The sequence below is a fragment of the Protomyctophum bolini genome (genome assembly GCF_963924005.1).
Source record: "Protomyctophum bolini genome assembly, chromosome: 4".
Lineage (NCBI taxonomy): Eukaryota > Metazoa > Chordata > Actinopteri > Myctophiformes > Myctophidae > Protomyctophum > Protomyctophum bolini.
In genome coordinates, this window is record NC_137865.1 from 33,333,363 (window position 1) to 33,350,638 (window position 17,276).

The 17,276-nt window shown below is 41.7% G+C and overlaps 2 protein-coding genes across 3 annotated transcripts; both read right to left on the reverse strand.

Moving 5' to 3' along the window:
• Nucleotides 1-853: 853 nt before the first annotated feature.
• rapsn (receptor-associated protein of the synapse, 43kD) lies at nt 854-10,404 on the reverse strand. 2 transcript variants are annotated; one of them, XR_013963887.1, is made up of 9 exons: nt 9,801-10,404; nt 8,789-9,127; nt 7,892-8,050; nt 6,358-6,456; nt 6,070-6,192; nt 5,794-5,847; nt 5,486-5,685; nt 1,558-3,149; nt 854-1,494 (listed from the first exon to the last, which is right to left on the reverse strand). XR_013963887.1 is itself a non-coding variant. In XM_080760693.1 (8 exons), the coding sequence occupies exons 1-8, from the start codon at nt 9,990-9,992 to the stop codon at nt 3,077-3,079; spliced, it is 1,239 nt and encodes a 412-aa protein (XP_080616819.1). In that variant the 5' UTR covers nt 9,993-10,404; the 3' UTR covers nt 854-3,076. The 2 variants fall into 2 exon arrangements, 1 of the variants encoding a protein (XP_080616819.1); XM_080760693.1 differs by having other exon boundaries at nt 854-3,149.
• An 840-nt stretch (nt 10,405-11,244) lies between these two features.
• On the reverse strand, nt 11,245-16,598 carry kbtbd4 (kelch repeat and BTB (POZ) domain containing 4). The gene is made up of 6 exons (XM_080761793.1): nt 16,479-16,598; nt 15,254-15,510; nt 14,381-14,590; nt 14,150-14,291; nt 13,821-13,927; nt 11,245-13,017 (listed from the first exon to the last, which is right to left on the reverse strand). The coding sequence occupies exons 2-6, from the start codon at nt 15,506-15,508 to the stop codon at nt 12,154-12,156; spliced, it is 1,578 nt and encodes a 525-aa protein (XP_080617919.1). The 5' UTR covers nt 15,509-15,510; nt 16,479-16,598; the 3' UTR covers nt 11,245-12,153.
• Between the last annotated feature and the right edge of the window lie 678 nt (nt 16,599-17,276).

A 17,276-nucleotide genomic window follows, 5' to 3' on the forward strand; every position in this document is an offset into this window, starting at 1 on the left:
AATTTGGTGATAAGAAAACACATCTCTCAACGTTCCCGGTAGCGACACAACTTGTTTACTATATTTATACTGGAAACTCTCTGGTGTGTTTGGAATGTGAACTGACAGAGGATTCCTGTAACACTGACTGAGAGTAAACAGGATTGACAGCTCATCCTGTTGAATTGTGATTGATTGTGAGTTTCTGTCAGAATTTGGTCAATGTATGGAGAAGATAGCCCCTTGAGATTCAGCTTCTAATGTCAGAGGGGGTCCTTTACACATAGATAAATCAAATAATCAATACATATACAATACAATGATGCTGATGACTTTAATTGTTTCATTGTCTGTCAACACCACATACTTCCGTTTGAAAGGATTGAAAGAAAGCACATTTAGATATTTTCGCAGAATTGAGGCAGCTCTTAGCAAACAAGACAGCTAGAATTGATTGCTAAGAGCTGCCTCAATTCACCTGAATGTGTGTACACTACAGGTAGTCAAGTACCGTGCAAATCTCCTGAAACATATTACCCTATTGGTCTGAATATAAGACTGTTTTTTTCTAATGGAAGTATCGGGACTAGACTATCAATGTTCTTTTCCCACAAATGAGTCTTAAAAAATGGGGGTCGTCTTATAATCTGAGTCGTCTTATATTCGGCACAATACGGTATTGAGCAAGTTACTTTACAAGCCGCCAAAGTTATTCAAACACGTTTTTAATATGTTTTACATTTACGAAGAAAATATAGGCTATAGTTTGACCATGTACAGACATGGTGATGATGACCCCTGGTTATGTCTCAGTTTTTCCCCACAAATGGATCCACAAGGAGATGGGTCTGGTGACCCAAAAATACACTAACACTTCTTAACACTCTCAGTGCACTTTATTTTCATGACAAAAGTTATTAAATAAACAAAATTAAACTGACTTGACTCAGATGCATAAATAATGACATTGACAATGCTGACAATTGACAATGACATTGACAATTGGTCAGTTCCTAGAGCATGAAAGTAATGATAAACTCAGTTAAATGAGTAAAAATAAATCCTATAGTACAGTTCAACATGGACTAGGCAAATGTGTTCATCTGAGAGCAGAGGTAGTTTTAAACCATTCAAATTACTGTTATTTTGCTAACCTCAACAGAAAAATCTGGTTGAATGTTTACTCAATATCAACATCTCATAAAGTAGATAAAAAGTAAACACAATTTTACATGTGGTCTATGATGTACTATTGTCATGACGGTTTAATGGCGGTATGGAGGCACATGGAGGTCAGGCAAGAACAGGGAAAGTGCTGTCAAAAGTGAAAGGAGGTAAAGTTGGCCAGTGATGCCTTATTTCTACAATGAAAAATAAACAGTAAGTGCTTGTGCAGTATAAGAAAACGTCTTGGTCGCTCTGCTCGTTCTGTTAACAGTAGTCACATGTATGGGTAGTGGAAGAAACACCGCCCTGCTATGGCACTTGATTTAGCTATTGAAATAAACTGACAATCTGAACGAGTGGATAAAGTTGTGAAATATTATAAACTTGCTGTATTGAAACTCAAACTCAAACAAAGAATAGTTTAAGATAGTATACTTATTATTATTCATTTATTAGCTATATTCTTATGAAGATCTCGCATAATTATGGCAACCTATTTAACCATACTAATGTCTCATTTTAAAGAAATGTATCCGATGGATTTCAGTATTAAAGTATTAAATGACCAAATAATTAAAAAATATATTAATAGCAAATATGCATACACTCCATTTTTTTATGAACAGCACCAAATGGGGCAATTTCTCTTCATTGCTCACCATTACAAAAAAAAGAAAAGAAAAAGTCAAAATGTTGAAGCAGAATGAAAAAGCAAACTAAAAATCATAACTCTTTCCTTCTAAATCTCAGTATTTTAACTTGATTCATCTAAAGAAATGCCATCCTTTCCCATTTTATCCTTGCAATGTCACCCTTTAACTGTTTACCAAACATAAATAAACCATATGTATACAGTGATCAAAGAACCACAATAATACATGAGGATTAGCATATCTTGCTATTATTCATCATGCTAATAATGATTGGTCAGAATCAGATACATACATTTTCCAAAAATGCTTTCTTTTTGGAACATTACATCAAATTCTGTTTATCTCAGTCTTAAAGGAAAATATATCAAGAAATAAAACGCTGGATGGAATAGGAATTTACATGAATAACACAATGTGTGTTGATTCTGTTCCTTAATCGCTAGGAATAAGGAAAAGAGCTGCATACTGTTGCTTAGTCAAGACATACTAGTTTTAGGTTAGTTAAGATATTTAGTTAGTTTTTGCTTACAAAACACTAAATGAATCAAACATCAAAACATTTCAACATGAGCATATTATGTACAATATTAATCTCTAATTCAATAAAATACAATATAAATGATAAATACACCAGTATGTGAACTAATTAAAATTCCGGTATCACAGCAGAGAGTTCAGAGAACTGACAGTTCTCTACATAGCTTTATAATAAAAACACGTATCTATCTATCTGGTCATGTAAAACTGATTGTATGGTACAAATATAAATTCCAATATTTTGCAACAAATCCTGTGTCTAAGATCACTGAGATTTCACTGAATGTTAAACAATGAGTATCCAAATCCTAACCCCTTTCATCACATGCTTCCAATAAATTTGCAATGTCTGTATACCAACTGACAAACAAAACAAAAATATCTTTAGACTAACAGTAAGTGTATCAAAAGTATTGTGGGACTTCTCCAGCTTTTATTAGAGTGTGATTTCATTGGTTACACCCTCTCCGCTCTTAGCTGTCACTTTTAGGTGTCTTTCAGTAACCAATAAGGACGTGAGTTCCTTCATTCTGTCTTCAGGGCCTCACTCTTTGCCACTCATTGGTTCTGTTAAACACTGCTCGAGAGAACAGTGCATCGTCAGACTCCCTGTACTGTATATGTTCGGCGCCCCCAGAGGCACTCTGCTTCTCAGTTCATTCAGCAGTCTACTGTATGTGGCTGGGGTTGGGGCATCATGCCGTGTCCTGCAGCTCGGTGCACAAAATGTGATGGCACAATCACACAAAAGCCTGCTTCATCGAACTGCGGCGACATCTAGAGCAGCCCTTTGTTCCGTTCGCCTGCAGGCACCTTAAAAGAATGAACAGCTTAATGTTAATTGTTTTATCTGCATGGTTCTGTTCACATTATTTAAAAACAAGAAATATTACATAGTCATATTTGTCAGGTGAAACAAATGCTGGCATCTTTCCTGCTCTCCAGTTTGCTCATAACATTAGGCAGACGGTGGTATTATCAGGCGCTCTGCAGAGTCCGCTATGCTGCAGTGTTTATACTGTATGTCTATGGGTGAGAGTGTGGTCTGGGCATCCAGATTTGCAGACTTCCGCCGTGCCCGTGTCATAGCTTAGGACAGGGATACTCAAATAGATTTACCTGTGGGCCACATTACAAAAATGGCAAGGGGCCAGGGGCCAGTAGATAAAATTACAACATTAATGATACTTGATAACTTCTCTCTTTCAATTGCTTTATTTTCGCAAAATGTATCAAAGTACAATGTGCATGCACACAATATGTAAATAAATAAATGTGTTACATTTTCTTGCATAAACACAAAGAGCTGTTTCCATAACTGCACAAATTATTGCACATAACATGAGTAGCTGTTATAATAACATAATAACATAACATGAGTAGCTCTTTGCCTGCCTGCCTGCCTGTCTGTCTGTCTGTCTGTCCATGAGTAGTTATTTGTCTGTCTGTCAATGAGTAGCTGTCTTACTGTCTGCCTGTCTATGAGTAGCTGTCTGCCTGCCTGTCTATGAGTAGCTGTCTGTCTGCCTGCCTGCCTGTCCAATTGTCCATGAGTAGCTGTCTGTCTGCCTGTCTGAGTAGCTGTCTGCCTGCCTGCCTAATTGTCCATGAGTAGCTGTCTGTCTGCCTGTCTATGAGTAGCTGTCTGCCTGCCTGCCTAATTGTCCATGAGTAGCTGTCTGTCTGCCTGTCTATGAGTAGCTGTCTGCCTTCCTGCCTGTCCAATTGTCCATGAGTAGCTGTCTGTCTGTCTATGAGTAGCTGTCTGCCTGCCTGCCCAATTGTCTATGAGTAGCTGTCTGTCTGTCTATGAGTAGCTGTCTGCCTTCCTGCCTGTCCAATTGTCCATGAGTAGCTGTCTGTCTGTCTATGAGTAGCTGTCTGCCTTCCTGCCTGTCCAATTGTCCATGAGTAGCTGTCTGCCTGCCTGTCCAATTCTCCATGAATAGCTGTCTGTCAGCCTGTCTATGAGTAGCTGTCTGACTGCCTGCCTGTCCAATTCTCCATGAGTAGCTGTCTGTCTGTCTGCCTGTCTATGAGTAGCTGTCTGCCTGCCTGCCAGCCAGCAAGTTGGTTAACAGAAAATAAATTGTTATGGCTGAGTAAAATAAAATACAATAAACACAATTTGCCTGAAAATAGATTACCCAGCTATGACCTTTTTCATGAAAAAAAATGAGTAGTGATATGGCTGACTGAGTAAAATAAAACAATCTACCTGAAAATAGATAGCTATAAGTGAAGAGCAATTTCCGCAATTACCATTTCCGCAATTTCCGCAATTTCCTCAATTTCCATTTCCGCAATTTCCATTTCCACCATTTCCGCAATTACCATTTCCGCATTTCCGCAATTTCCGCAATTTCCATTTCCGCAATTTCCGCAATTTCCGCAATTTCCATTTCCAACTATTAATGGCAGCTGGGATTCATCATTCAAATAAAATAGAATTCTGTCCGTTTAGCTATAAAATTATGTCAGGGAATAGGGATACACAGTATATGTCTTTCATTTGCATTGCATCTCCCCCCCCCCCCCCCCCAAGCTTTTATTTTCGTTCGAGTAATAGTACAACTCTAATAGTATTACTTATAATAATGTAATTAAAGATAACTTCATTCAGATTTATTTCATTTTCCAGATTTTTTTTTAGATTATCATTGGTGGGCCAGTCATAATGGTCCCGCGGGCCTGATGTGGCCCGCGGGCCTGAGGTTGAGTATCACTGGCTTAGGAGGCAGCCAATCATGACTAGGTTGCTTCTACGCGATTGGCTGGCGGCGTATGATGACTAGGTCGCTAATAATAACGGGCCTGTTGTATGTCAGGTTTCGCCATTGGACTGGCCCCATGAACGGAGCTGTCGTCACTCTGTCTTACTCTATGGCTCTGATCCATGGGCGCTACATGGTGGCCGTACACTGCTCCTAAATAGTTAATATGGGTCAAAAGCAGAGGGTAATTTTACCCAAGTGGATAATACTATAAGAATCACTTTGTTTAACTTTGTTTAGGAGCATTTTTACAAGTGTGCCTCTGAAAAGACACATTTTCACCCCCCATCTAATAAGATGAGCTCCACAGAATACTTGATGTTGCATGAAGAGAATCACAGATAGATATGCTGAGCAATAGAGAACAGAACTTACTTGAGGTGGAAGATGTGGGAGCAGGGCAGGGCCTGCAGCTGTGTGTCCTTCTCTCCGATAGACTCGCCACACATCCCACAATACATCTCCAGCTCCTCCACACACTGCAGGGACTTCACCACCCGCTCCCTCAGTTCGTCTAGCTGCCCCCGTTCACGGAAGATCCCCTCACAAAGACAGTGCACCTTCAGCGTGCATAGCTGCGACATATGGACGAAAAGAAATGTCTGAGATGCAATGCAATGGCAGATATACACATCATGTTTCAACAGCACCCCAGGCTGTAATGTATAGTAGAACATTTATACCTTGTTTCCTACACCCTCAGCCAACTCCTCTGCTTGCCCCAAAGACATGAGAGCCTAGGATACAGAAAGACAGATGGTACACTATATGAAGATTGCTGTAACAGCAGCAGTTACACAACCAAGTGTCAATTTCAAGTAGACTGCTTTGCAAAACTCTGATAATATATACATTAGTATTTAGTAATAGTATTATTGTTTGCCTGTTATTTGACATATTCTACAAAAAAAACCTGTATAACAGCACAGAATATAGTTTGAAACTAGATGCATAGGAACCTTTTCATGGTCTTTAGTGATGAGCCAACACTTGGCCACTCCCAGGAGGACCTGCCCTTGTCCAAGACGATTTCCAATATCAATCATGAGGGTCATTGCTTTTTCATAGCGAGGGAATGCTTTCTGTTTGGAAGACAAATTTCATCAGTTTAATAAAATAATATTCCATGTTAAGTTGTCTTTAGTGTGTTAAATGGTTGATGATGAGTGATATAGAATGCTATAATAATTTCCAGCTGTAAGCACCAATTTTAATAACCTAAACTTTCACAAAATATGGCACCTTACTTCAGAGTCGCTCCTGCAGCGGTGAATATCTGCAAAGTTCAAATAGCACAATGCCTGGAGTGGAAGGTCTCCATGCTGCAGTGCAATTTTCATAGATTCCTGGTGGCCACAAAAGGTCATGTTAAGAGTGTTTTTTGCATAAGTTGTACAGAATAAACATTGAGTAACAGAAGTCCCTAAATGTATTTTACTTTACCCCATGCATGACTCTCTTACGGTAGCCAAATGCCTCATCATCTAGTTAGTGACGCGCATGAATGGATTAACGAGAGATTCCCACTGTCCCTACCTGCTATCTAGCAAAACCACAGCCAAGGGAACAGGCTTTGCAGAATCAGCGGGGAAAGAAGACCCCGTTGAGCTCGATTCTATGACTCTAAACTAGATAGATTTCACTTCTTCCAATGAAGCTTGTGTCTATAATGCATTATAAACATAGTAATGCATTATAAACTGCTTGTAGCACTCATTCCTTATATAATATGCATATGCACTGCTACCAAGAGCCATCAAAAAGTATGACACCTTACTACTCTCTTTCAAAACCGCAATAAAAGAGCAATGTATAACTGGTCCTAGAAAGGTCTTCTAAGCTTAGTACCAGCAATTACCCCTTTAAATTTACGAAAGAACAAACAAAACTATTCTGCCTACACCTTCAGAATATTACAACGATGAGAATTATAACATGTGTTGTGATTATTGTTATGATTATTTATAAGTGTTTATAACTATCATTATAATATATTATAAGTATGTTTGTTTATAATGCGTTATACTAGGGTTAGGTGTAAAATGCGTTATAGACATGGGCTTAATAGGAAGTGTATAAGGAATGTTATCACAGTTCTGTGCTCTTTCTTCAGTCTTAAAACTTTTAGGGAATTAGTTTTCTTCTAGTCCAATAAATAATGTTAACTTTCCCATGTGCCATAATAATAGATGTTTGACCATTTCCAATGTCTGTATGCAAACAGGAGCTCTTGACCATTTGCAATCTGTTATACAAACATGAGCCCTAGTACAAGAAAGTACAGTAAACCTGTCCACTAATGTAATCACTGGAGCTTGGGCTCTACGCAGGATCAGTGGTATTCTCAGTATGGCAGGAGGAACAAATGGTTTGTCTAAATGCCTTCAGCCTATGTAAACCTGAAATTCAACCCAGTGCCCTGTTACTATATTGATACTTTCACACTCCATGGCAGTGAGTGACATCAAGATATTCTTCTCCCCAGGGACACAATTAGAACAGAGTTAAGACTAAAGCCACTCTCTTCATTAACACTATAAACCAGTACCTCTGTGGGCATATTTTTGTCAGGGCAGTCCTAGTACAGGCCTAGTACAACAGAGCAGCTGGTACCTGCACCTGTCAGCTGTGTAGCAGCTCTGTGATAAGAATGACCAAGGGCATTGGAGGACACCAAATTGGTACACACAAATACTGCTAAAAGTACTGCATAGTTCTTAGTGTTAATGTCTCTGTGGTCTGGTGTTAGTTACCAAGGAAGGTGCACTAATAAAACAATACCTCACAGCATTCCATAGCATCTGGCAGGCGCTCCAACTTCCTGTATGCCACAGACATGTGGTACTGGCTCATGGCGCGGTATTTCAGGCTCCAGCTTTTACCATAGTCGTTGACCAACTCAGCAGCTTTGCAAGGGAAGAACAAGGCCTTCTCATAGTCCTGAAGGTAGACATATTGGATGACTGGGACATTTAATTTCACATTGCTCCCCCAAAAAACAATATCAGGACAAATGGTCCATTATTTATATACAAGACAAGGCAGTTGCTTTGAGTGTTCTTACGTTGGACATTATTCTAGCAGAGGATTCTTTGTGATTGTGGAACTGTGATTGTTTATTTGATTGTGCGCCTATTAGGGACTTATCCATATTCTATTTTTTGTTTTACAACGTAACATGACATCTGAGTGCATTCTTTGAACACCCCTTCATCAGAATCCCATTGAAACCAATCCTCCCCAGGAAGCCAAGCGGATTACCTTTACAAATCTCTGGTGTCAAGGGTACTCACACAAAAGGCTGCCAAGCAGCTCACCTCAATCAGCCTGTGTTTTACAATACATTATTGCATTTGCTAGCTCATAATGACATTAAGGTCGGATGCTTTGCAGGTCTGCCATACTGTATTGTGTAAGAACACCGGAAGCATCAACATGCCAGTTTAACTCGCACATGGACCAAGAACAACCAGGTGTGTCACGTATTCAGATTCTGGGAATAAAAGGCAATTAATGGAGCATGTATTGAGGATGAAACCTTTTTGAAACTAAAGTTTAAGCTGACAATCCACTGACAAAATGAAAATATTTGAAATATATTTAAATGACCAGAATCCATATAACAGTTACAGAAAGATAAAGGACTTTGACATAGTCAATGTTTCTGAGACAGTATACCTTGAGCTGTATATAGAAGTTCCCCAGACTGCAGCACACCCTGCACTCTAGCATCTTATCATCGTTGTTGTGTGCGTAGCGGAGGGCCTTCTCGTAGCTCTCCAGGGATCTCTGGAAGACACTGAGTCCCAGGAAGCCATTGCCCATGCTCAGACACACCTGGCCATTGAGCTGTAGGCTAACCGTTGTCCCCTGCATGTCTAAGCAGGTCTTACAGTAGGAGACCGTTTTCTGGAAATCACATAGCTTCTCGTTGCTGCGTGCCAAATTCAGGTAGCCTTCCGTCAGGTAGTCGGGATCCTCCATCTCTCTGGCCGTGTCGATTTGTGTTAGAGCATACTGACGGAAAGAAGTGCAGTGTAAGATGGCGGGACAGGTGGCAAGGTGGTGGTGATCACAGCAACAAGTGAAAATCAATCAATTAGAGTGGGCAGGATGGATGGAATAATCAACTAATTGTAATTGATCAAAATGTATCTGTTAATATAATTGATTGCCTGTGATTTAAAAAAATGGTTTGGAACCACGGTAATGACTTAATGAAGTCCTCACTAAACTATGGGTTGATGAGACTGTGTGCTGGGGGAGTAAGGAGGATTATGTCAACAAGACGCCCCACACTGATACTCGGGTTGCAAAGGGACTCATTTTAAACCACATCCTGTGGAAGCCACAAATTAACCCATGGTCTTCAAGAAGTAACCACTGAAAATGTCCTATTTCATATCCATCTAGAGATTCTAGACATTGTTGAAATGCTGCATCTATTTTGCAGACACATTGATTTAATGAGACCCCACTATAGCATCCCCTGATTAGATACCTCGTAGGAACGCTTCTGATTATTTTGAAAGCAATTCTGAGGTCACATGGCCTCATAATAGGAAAAATGTGCATACAAATAATCAGATACATAGATTTGGATACATGCTAGTTAAGCTGCCCATAGAAAAACCAGCAACTGATTTAATTTCACAGCACGGAGAAAACTTTCATTGATATGCAAGCTTACCTTGAGCATCTCTTTATATTTCCCCATTTCTGAGTGAGCTGTGATCAGGCACCCCAAAACCCGAAACTTCCCCCCAGGATCAGTTGTTGTCTGCAACACTACGGTCCAGGCCTCCAGTGCTTTTGCTGTCTGGTTGGCTTGATACAGCTTTAGGCCCTTCTCTATCTGGTGCTTGGTTTGGTCCTGGCCCATCTCGCTGTACAAGGTACCTCATAAAAACTTTCTTTCTTTTAGGCAATGCAATCTCAACACAGGTATAAGAAGATAAATCCTTTCCATGCACAGGGCGACTCCAAAGACAATTCCCTGATGATGATCCCTTGAGAGGTCGGTGCCAGAAGAACTACCTACAGGCCCGGCTGTGCTGAGACGGAAAAGAAATTGGATCCACTGCAGTAGAAGCGCCACAACCTAAGACCATTTTCACCAATGGCTTTGCCAAGATATGAGTAGGGGTACGGAAATATGTTCTTCCTCTTATCCGGCAATCATGCCCTCCTTGAAGCTGAAGTTATCACAAATTCTCTGTATGATTTCCGCTTGAAAAACACCAAAGAAACATGTTTCCCTTTCAGAGTGATTGCAGCAATAACCCAGAATATCTACTCCCTCCACACCCCAGAGAAAGGAATTCTCAACACCCCTTCTTCCAACCCCCTCCACCCTGCTAGTGCTGGCGCTACAGCAGATGGCCTTGTCACTCTTGACCATGTGTCTCTTCAGGAATTCTGCTCTGCCCTCAGTAAGAAGACCCAAGGTCACAATAGACTCTTGCCTGTCTACCACAATACTAGAAACACAACACTTTGACCAAAACGGAACTAAATTCCTCACATTTCCAAACTTTTAACATATTTCAAAAAATCTTATATGAGCATGTGGACTGCTAGATGTCTGTGTGTTTGTGTTGGGGGGGGAGGCGGGATGGGCGGGGCGGCTATAAACAGGGTTATTTCACACTGAGGACTACATGACATATGGTACTCACACTGGCTGGCAGTTGATAGGACCTCATTGCATGCGCATGTGTCCCAACTACCCCCCCCCCCATCTCCCATCCTACACCTCACCTCGGTGTCAGCAACTGCTGCTTAGAATAGTTCACAAAGTCTGACATGTTACGGGGCTTGGGTTTCAGCTGCACAGCCTCCTGTAACATCAATGGGATCAGAAAGTTGGGCCTCTGCAGTGCAGCGCTCTCTCCCTCAAGTCCCCTTTTACCCTCCACAAGGATACAAATAGGCCCCTTTATTGCCGTGCCATTCACAAGATGGGTTACCCACAGCAAGATAAGTCTCTAAGGTTAGAAGTCACATCTCTATCGTAGCATAAAACATCTCCACTCTTGATTTATGTATGTGCATTTCTGGAACAATGTTACATCATCACAGAGGCCATACATATCAAAACAAAGGCAGATATATAGCTGCAGTGACAGTCAATGTTTCTGTTAACACACTTTAATCTGAAGTACATGTACAGCAAGAAAAGAACAGTGTTAGGACAAGAAGTTGTGCATTTTTGAAAAGGTAGAAAACAGCCTCTATTATCATATGTATGCACAATAACAAGATAGATGCCCGAGGACAACTGGATACAATGTAATGATCGCTTTATTTTTTTCTCTGTCACTATAATGCAGGACGTTTCATTTTCATGTGATCTTGCTCATGCGTGTGTCAATGACCAGCCAATGCAGAAGAAAGATCGATTCAGTACCCCGGTAACAGAATCACAATGGGCCTGGGCCGTGGCTCAGCGGTCCAGGCACCTTGGCCAGTAGCCCGAGTCTGGCAGTGTGCCGCGGGTTCGACTACCGATCCCGACGGCCTTTACTGCATGTCACTCCCCCATCTCTCTCCCCTGTCAGCCTACTGTCTGTCCCTCTATAAAAAATAAAATAAAATAAAGGCGAAAGCCATAAAAACAAAAACAAAACAGAATCACAATGTGCTGCACCTCACCTCACTATCGTTGGAGACACATTTGTAACACAACTACACAAGTAACGACTCGAGGCGGGAGTGCTAAACTCAACTGCACAAGGATGTAGCGTGAAAACCACAAACCAGCTGACTCAATTAATATATTTACTGCAAGCTTCCTCATGCCTGATTTACACACATCGATAAGCACTGCAGATCTATAAGCGTATGAGCTTGTAGATTTGCTATATTCGGTGTGTGACGTCTGCGCACAACTAAGTATAAATCAATAGATTGTTGTCGATACTGAGCGGCCGTGCTTCCGAGTCCATCATTTCCGTCCTTCAGTTCAGCTGTCGCAAATAAAAAGTTTTCGGAGCAATCAAAAGTTGAGTTGTGAGCTCCCTCTTTGTTCCTCATCCTTCAGTTCAGGCCAGCACAAACTGCCAGTTTGTGAGGAGGATTTTGATTCCTCTAATAACAGAGACCTCAGAAGTGGCAGGGTTAAACTTCAGTGTGTTCGCATCGCCTTTCTTGCACTTGTCCCTGAAGACGTAGATGCAGCCATTACAGCTGGCCACCTTCCAGAGCGAGGGGACACAGCTCCACACTTCGGGGAAGCGTATGCGAGTGAAGCTCTCCAGCAGGGGGTTGTAGCACACCAGCGAGTCGCCCTCTGCCACCACGAAAATAACGTCCATGTGGGCAGCGGCATGCATGCACCCCGCAAATGGCAGCATGTACGGCTTCATCTGGCACTTCTGAGTGGCCGTATCGAAGCACTGGATGAGTCGCGACGGCTTGGTGAAGAAGTCCATGTCGTTCTCCTCCCCCCCGAGCAGATAGATGGTACCTCCCAGGTTGACGCCCGCGGCCCCGGACACGGCCGTGTCCAGCTGGCCAGTCTCTGTCCACATGTTGTCTTTCACCGTGTAGTAGATGACTGCGTTGGAAAGGGTGTCCTGCAAAGTCTTTCCTCCCAGGGAGTAGATGGCGTCCTCGCTGGCTACGGACACCATGGTGTGGTGGAGGCGGTCTCGGGGCAACGGGGCACAGCGCTCCCAGTCCATGGTGTGCATGTTGCATTTCCACATGCGTCGGGGGATGGATCCCCCGACCACGTACAGGTCCCCTCCGTGCTTGCAGGCCGCGGTGATCTGGTGGCACAGGCTGTTCTGGCCGCTCACGCTGACGGCGTCGTCCTCCTCGTCGCAGTGCAGAGACACTGCCAGCGAGTGGGTCCGCGACTCCTCCTTACCTATCAGGTAGATGTGGACGTTCTCGCCGATTTCCTGTTGTAGCAGCGGGACCAGAAAATTTAAAACACACAAATTATCGTGTATCGCAGCAGCAGAAGAGAGCAGCTCCTGCATTGTCTTTCAAAAGTACTTTCAGTTCCTGAAAGTACTTTTGTGATTTAATAATTCATATTCCAATTCCATACCATTTTATTCTTGTTTATAGTTTTGCTTCTGGCACAGTTTTACTTTACTGTTGGGGCATTTATTCTACATATTTTTATTCAGTTCTATTATTTGCTACTAATTCTGCTTTGACAACACAATATATATACCTGCATAATAGTGTATAATAGTTACATAGACAACAATGATGCTAAATGAACACCATACTTCCGTGTTCACAGCAATCTACGATGATAGGACTTAATGCTACAGTACTACAGATACCATAACCAACGCATCTTCATATCAAACATGCGTCATGGAGGCCCATACTACTCCATCTGCCTTGTTTGACAAGGAAGCACAGACAGCACTGCAATGAATGCAAATGTCTGTTCTATATACCTCAACCATAAACAAGAACGTGTGTATGTACTATGTAGTGTGTTCTGTATGAGAGAACGCAATCTGAGAACCCATCGTCAAAACATAAAGGAAAACAGCACCCTCTTTTCCTTTGAATGAGTCAACAGTGTCTCCAGAGACTAGAGAGAACATTACTGATTGTCTTGTAATGTTCATTGTTGTTGTTTTTCTGCATATTTGTATCTGCATTGTATTGTCATTTGTGTGTGTGAGGGGAAAAAATATATAAATACAAAAGAGAGAGAGAAGAAAAGAGAGAACATTACCTTGAGGTTTTCCTGGAGAACACAAGAAAATTCCTCTCTTTCCACCTTGTTGTGGTTTATCCAAGTCTGAATGGCCACTGTTGGATTCTGGGAGCTTGGAACACCATCTATGACATAAATAAGTCAAAGTCTGTAAGCAGCTACTTCATACTTTGTGATATGATAGCCAACCTACAAGGACAACATGTAGCTTATAGATTGGCTTAGATTTTTTAAATGCTTTAGAGATTTGTGTCTATATTGGCATGCCCAAAATAAGGATGACAGGATTCATGTGGTCAAATAACACGCGGTGTGGAAAATTGGGAACATTTAATTACAAGTGCTACCTTTAAGGATATCCAAAAGCAGACATAGCGGAAGATTGAGGAATTCGTCCGTCTGGTGCAGTTGGACCAGGTGGATTTTAGCACAATGTTTGGCAGCAGTGTACAACTCCTGGTCACTGTGTCTGTCTGCAAGCCACATCACCTGGAAACAGATAGAATATTTACAATAAACTATTACTAGTTAGTAACTATTAAAGACATCTAAACCTGTGTGAGTCACACAAAAATCACCTGTAAGCAGTTCTTGACCTCCACTGTCCGCGACAGGAACCGGGAGCATTCCTCAAAGAGGGCAGTCAGTTGGTACATGTCTGCCATCTCATACGTGTCCTGCAGGTCCTCCACCCTCAGTTTGATGGTGCCGTGGTAGATGTACTCGACCAGGAGCTGGAACACCTTGGCACTGACGTCCTTCAGCTCGATGTTACGGTTGTGGGACTCCTTGGGGTAGGGGTGGGCGATATGGAAAAATATAATATCAATGTTTTATTGTGTTTTTATATTTTTTATATTTTTTCATGCAGTGTTTTAGGGTTATTGGTCAAGTTACTTAACAGTACATTCTACGAGGTAACAGAAACTAAAAGAAAAAGGAGTAACAGAACATTTAGACCAAAATACTTATAATTTTGGCTAACAAAACCGTCGTTCTACAAAAGTATGAATGAAGGTATAGAACTGCAAATCATAGAATGCACATTCACTGTATCACGATATATACAATTATACACACGATATCTCTGAAAAGGCATATCGTCGAGACAATTTATCACGATACGATATTCATCACCATATCGCCCAGCCCTGCCTTTTTATGATTTGTACTTTATTCATTTTCCCGTTTTTATGTAAATGACATTAACACGAAAACAGACACAACACAACCGAAAAGAAAACAAAAATTGCACGGAAGCATACAGCAGTCCACCGCAGCCCCAATTCCAGACATCAAGTCCTCCAATAGTACTTCTTATGCAAATATGCACATCGTTTAGAGCTCACTCAGAGCCGGAAGCGATATCAGAGTCCCGATACATGCATGTGATAATGTCCCCACTTTAAGTGATATTTGTCTGTCCTATTCAGCAACCTTTATGAGCCCACCTTGAGGTTGGAGGTGAACATGGAGCGGAAGAAGCTGCTCTGGGCCGACAGCACCAGGCGGTGCAGGTGGAACTCTTTGCCATCCACGGCCACGGTGACATCGGCGAACAGCCCGTCCTCCAGACACAGGTTCATGATGCTCTTCACCACCCGGGTGGAGTGTGAGCGGTCGGTGAAGGTGTAGCCCAGGAAGTAGTTTTCCTCTCCCATGGAGCCCCCGCCCACACCGAGGCCCCCCTCCTCACTAGACTCCATCTCTGTCCCAGCGCCACAGAGTCACAATGGAACACAATCACAGACAGTCATTTTTCTATGTATGGACACAGAGTGAATTTGTTCATATTAGATCACAAAGGATCCACAAATGGCAGCTCATATTATGTACTTTTCAGGTCATAGTATGACTCCTAACTAAAAAACATAAAGATTTCGTTGAAGTGACTGTGGTTAAGTTTTGCATTGCAAATGATTGATTGAAAACTGTATTCACATCACAGTTTAAAAAATGGGTAGGCCTACAGTTCAAACAAAAGTACAGGTCAATACAAAAACGTACAAAGACGTAGCCTAGTTACACACAAAACATAAACATGTACATGTACAGTATGGAAAAATAGGGGGGGAGACTAATTTTGTTTTTACAGAGGCCAGTTTCTATTATTGCAGCCGCCTGTAAATACTCTCTGAGAGCTGTTTTGAAGGAGTCTATAGGGTTCACATTTCTTAATAGCTGTTCGTAGGGCGTTCCACCATTTGATTGATTGGTTGACTTTTAACAGTTTGAAAAAAGTGGTACGATATACAAATGGTGTTAAAAGGATAATACAAAAAACACTGAGGGCGTATATGTTTCCATTGTCATGTCACGTACGTCACGTGTATTCAATTAATCGAGATCGTTGTATAAATGGTTGTCGTCAAGGTTGTATAAAAACTGAATGAACATATAGTAACAGTCACGTGGTTAATTGAACATGATGCAGTCCATGCAAAAGCAAAAATCATCGAGATAATGTTCTGCACTATCCATCAACCATGCTAGTACAAAGTACACACACGCTAACGTTAGCATCTCGCCATTTCTGTAAATGTAGCTGACTTTGCCCTGGGGCTAACTTTGCCCCGAGTACAAATTGGATGGCCACGGTAACGATATATTACTGGGAATCAAATGTATTTGGACGGCAAGATTGTGACGTTTGACAAATAAACAGGACCAATTTACCTTTTTCTGTACTATTTTATCATTCAGACAGGGTTGAACTATCCTCCGGAAGCAAATGTATGTCATCAATCAGCTGATGTTGTTATATTAACCTATAACACTATAGTAACTGACACTGTGGCTGCTGCCGCCATGAGGTGGACTTCTATTACTACAGGTGGCATAGCACACAAATACCAAAGTGGTCCAGCAGTCTAAAGTATAGGCTAATATGACCCCAGAGAGACTGTGTGCTTACTTCCAACATAGCACTAAATTCTAATCTACCGGTAAACAGTATTTTCTGAGGTGCTCAAAATGTTCAGAATATCAATGTTTATGGGGATATAGGAAAGTGTCTAATTTGATATTTTATGGGGAAACGGCTAGAAAACACAAAACAACTCTCAACTTAATATAGTCCAGGGACTTTTGTGCCAATCACTCTAAAAGCACCAAATTTGGTCAATCGTATGTAAAGGGCCTCACACACCGTCTGCGAACGCCGCGCGTCAAAACAGCCGCCTCACGCCTCGCCTGACGCTCCGATACGCCACCGTTCTATTTTCCAGGCCGCGCGGCAACGCCTGTGCCGTCGCTGCGCATGTCTGTCTGTCTGTCTGTCTGTCTGTCTGTCTGTCTGTCTGTCTGTCTGTCTGTCTGTCTGTCTGTCTGTCTTCCCTCCCTCCATGTAGGTGCTGCAAGTATCTGGGTCAATTAAATGCCTCAACAAAACATTATTTTCCTTTAGGACCTAAAGGAAATAATATTGTATTGAGAATATGCAAATACTTTGACTGTGCACTTTGATTAATTGAT

Excerpts from the sequence above, each read along its gene's own strand:
- rapsn (XM_080760693.1), bottom strand. The coding sequence starts at position 9,992 with ATGGGCCAGGACCAAACCAAGCACCAGATAGAGAAGGGCCTAAAGCTG. Across the intron at positions 6,457-7,891 it reads ATGCTATGGAATGCTGTGAG|GAATCTATGAAAATTGCACT; the intron begins GTATTGTTTTAT and ends TGTGGCCACCAG. Across the intron at positions 5,848-6,069 it reads TCACTAAAGACCATGAAAAG|GCTCTCATGTCTTTGGGGCA; the intron begins GTTCCTATGCAT and ends TCTGTATCCTAG.
- kbtbd4 (XM_080761793.1), bottom strand. The coding sequence starts at position 15,508 with ATGGAGTCTAGTGAGGAGGGGGGCCTCGGTGTGGGCGGGGGCTCCATG. Across the intron at positions 14,292-14,380 it reads AGGTCAAGAACTGCTTACAG|GTGATGTGGCTTGCAGACAG; the intron begins GTGATTTTTGTG and ends ATCTGTTTCCAG. Across the intron at positions 13,928-14,149 it reads GCTTTTGGATATCCTTAAAG|ATGGTGTTCCAAGCTCCCAG; the intron begins GTAGCACTTGTA and ends TTTATGTCATAG.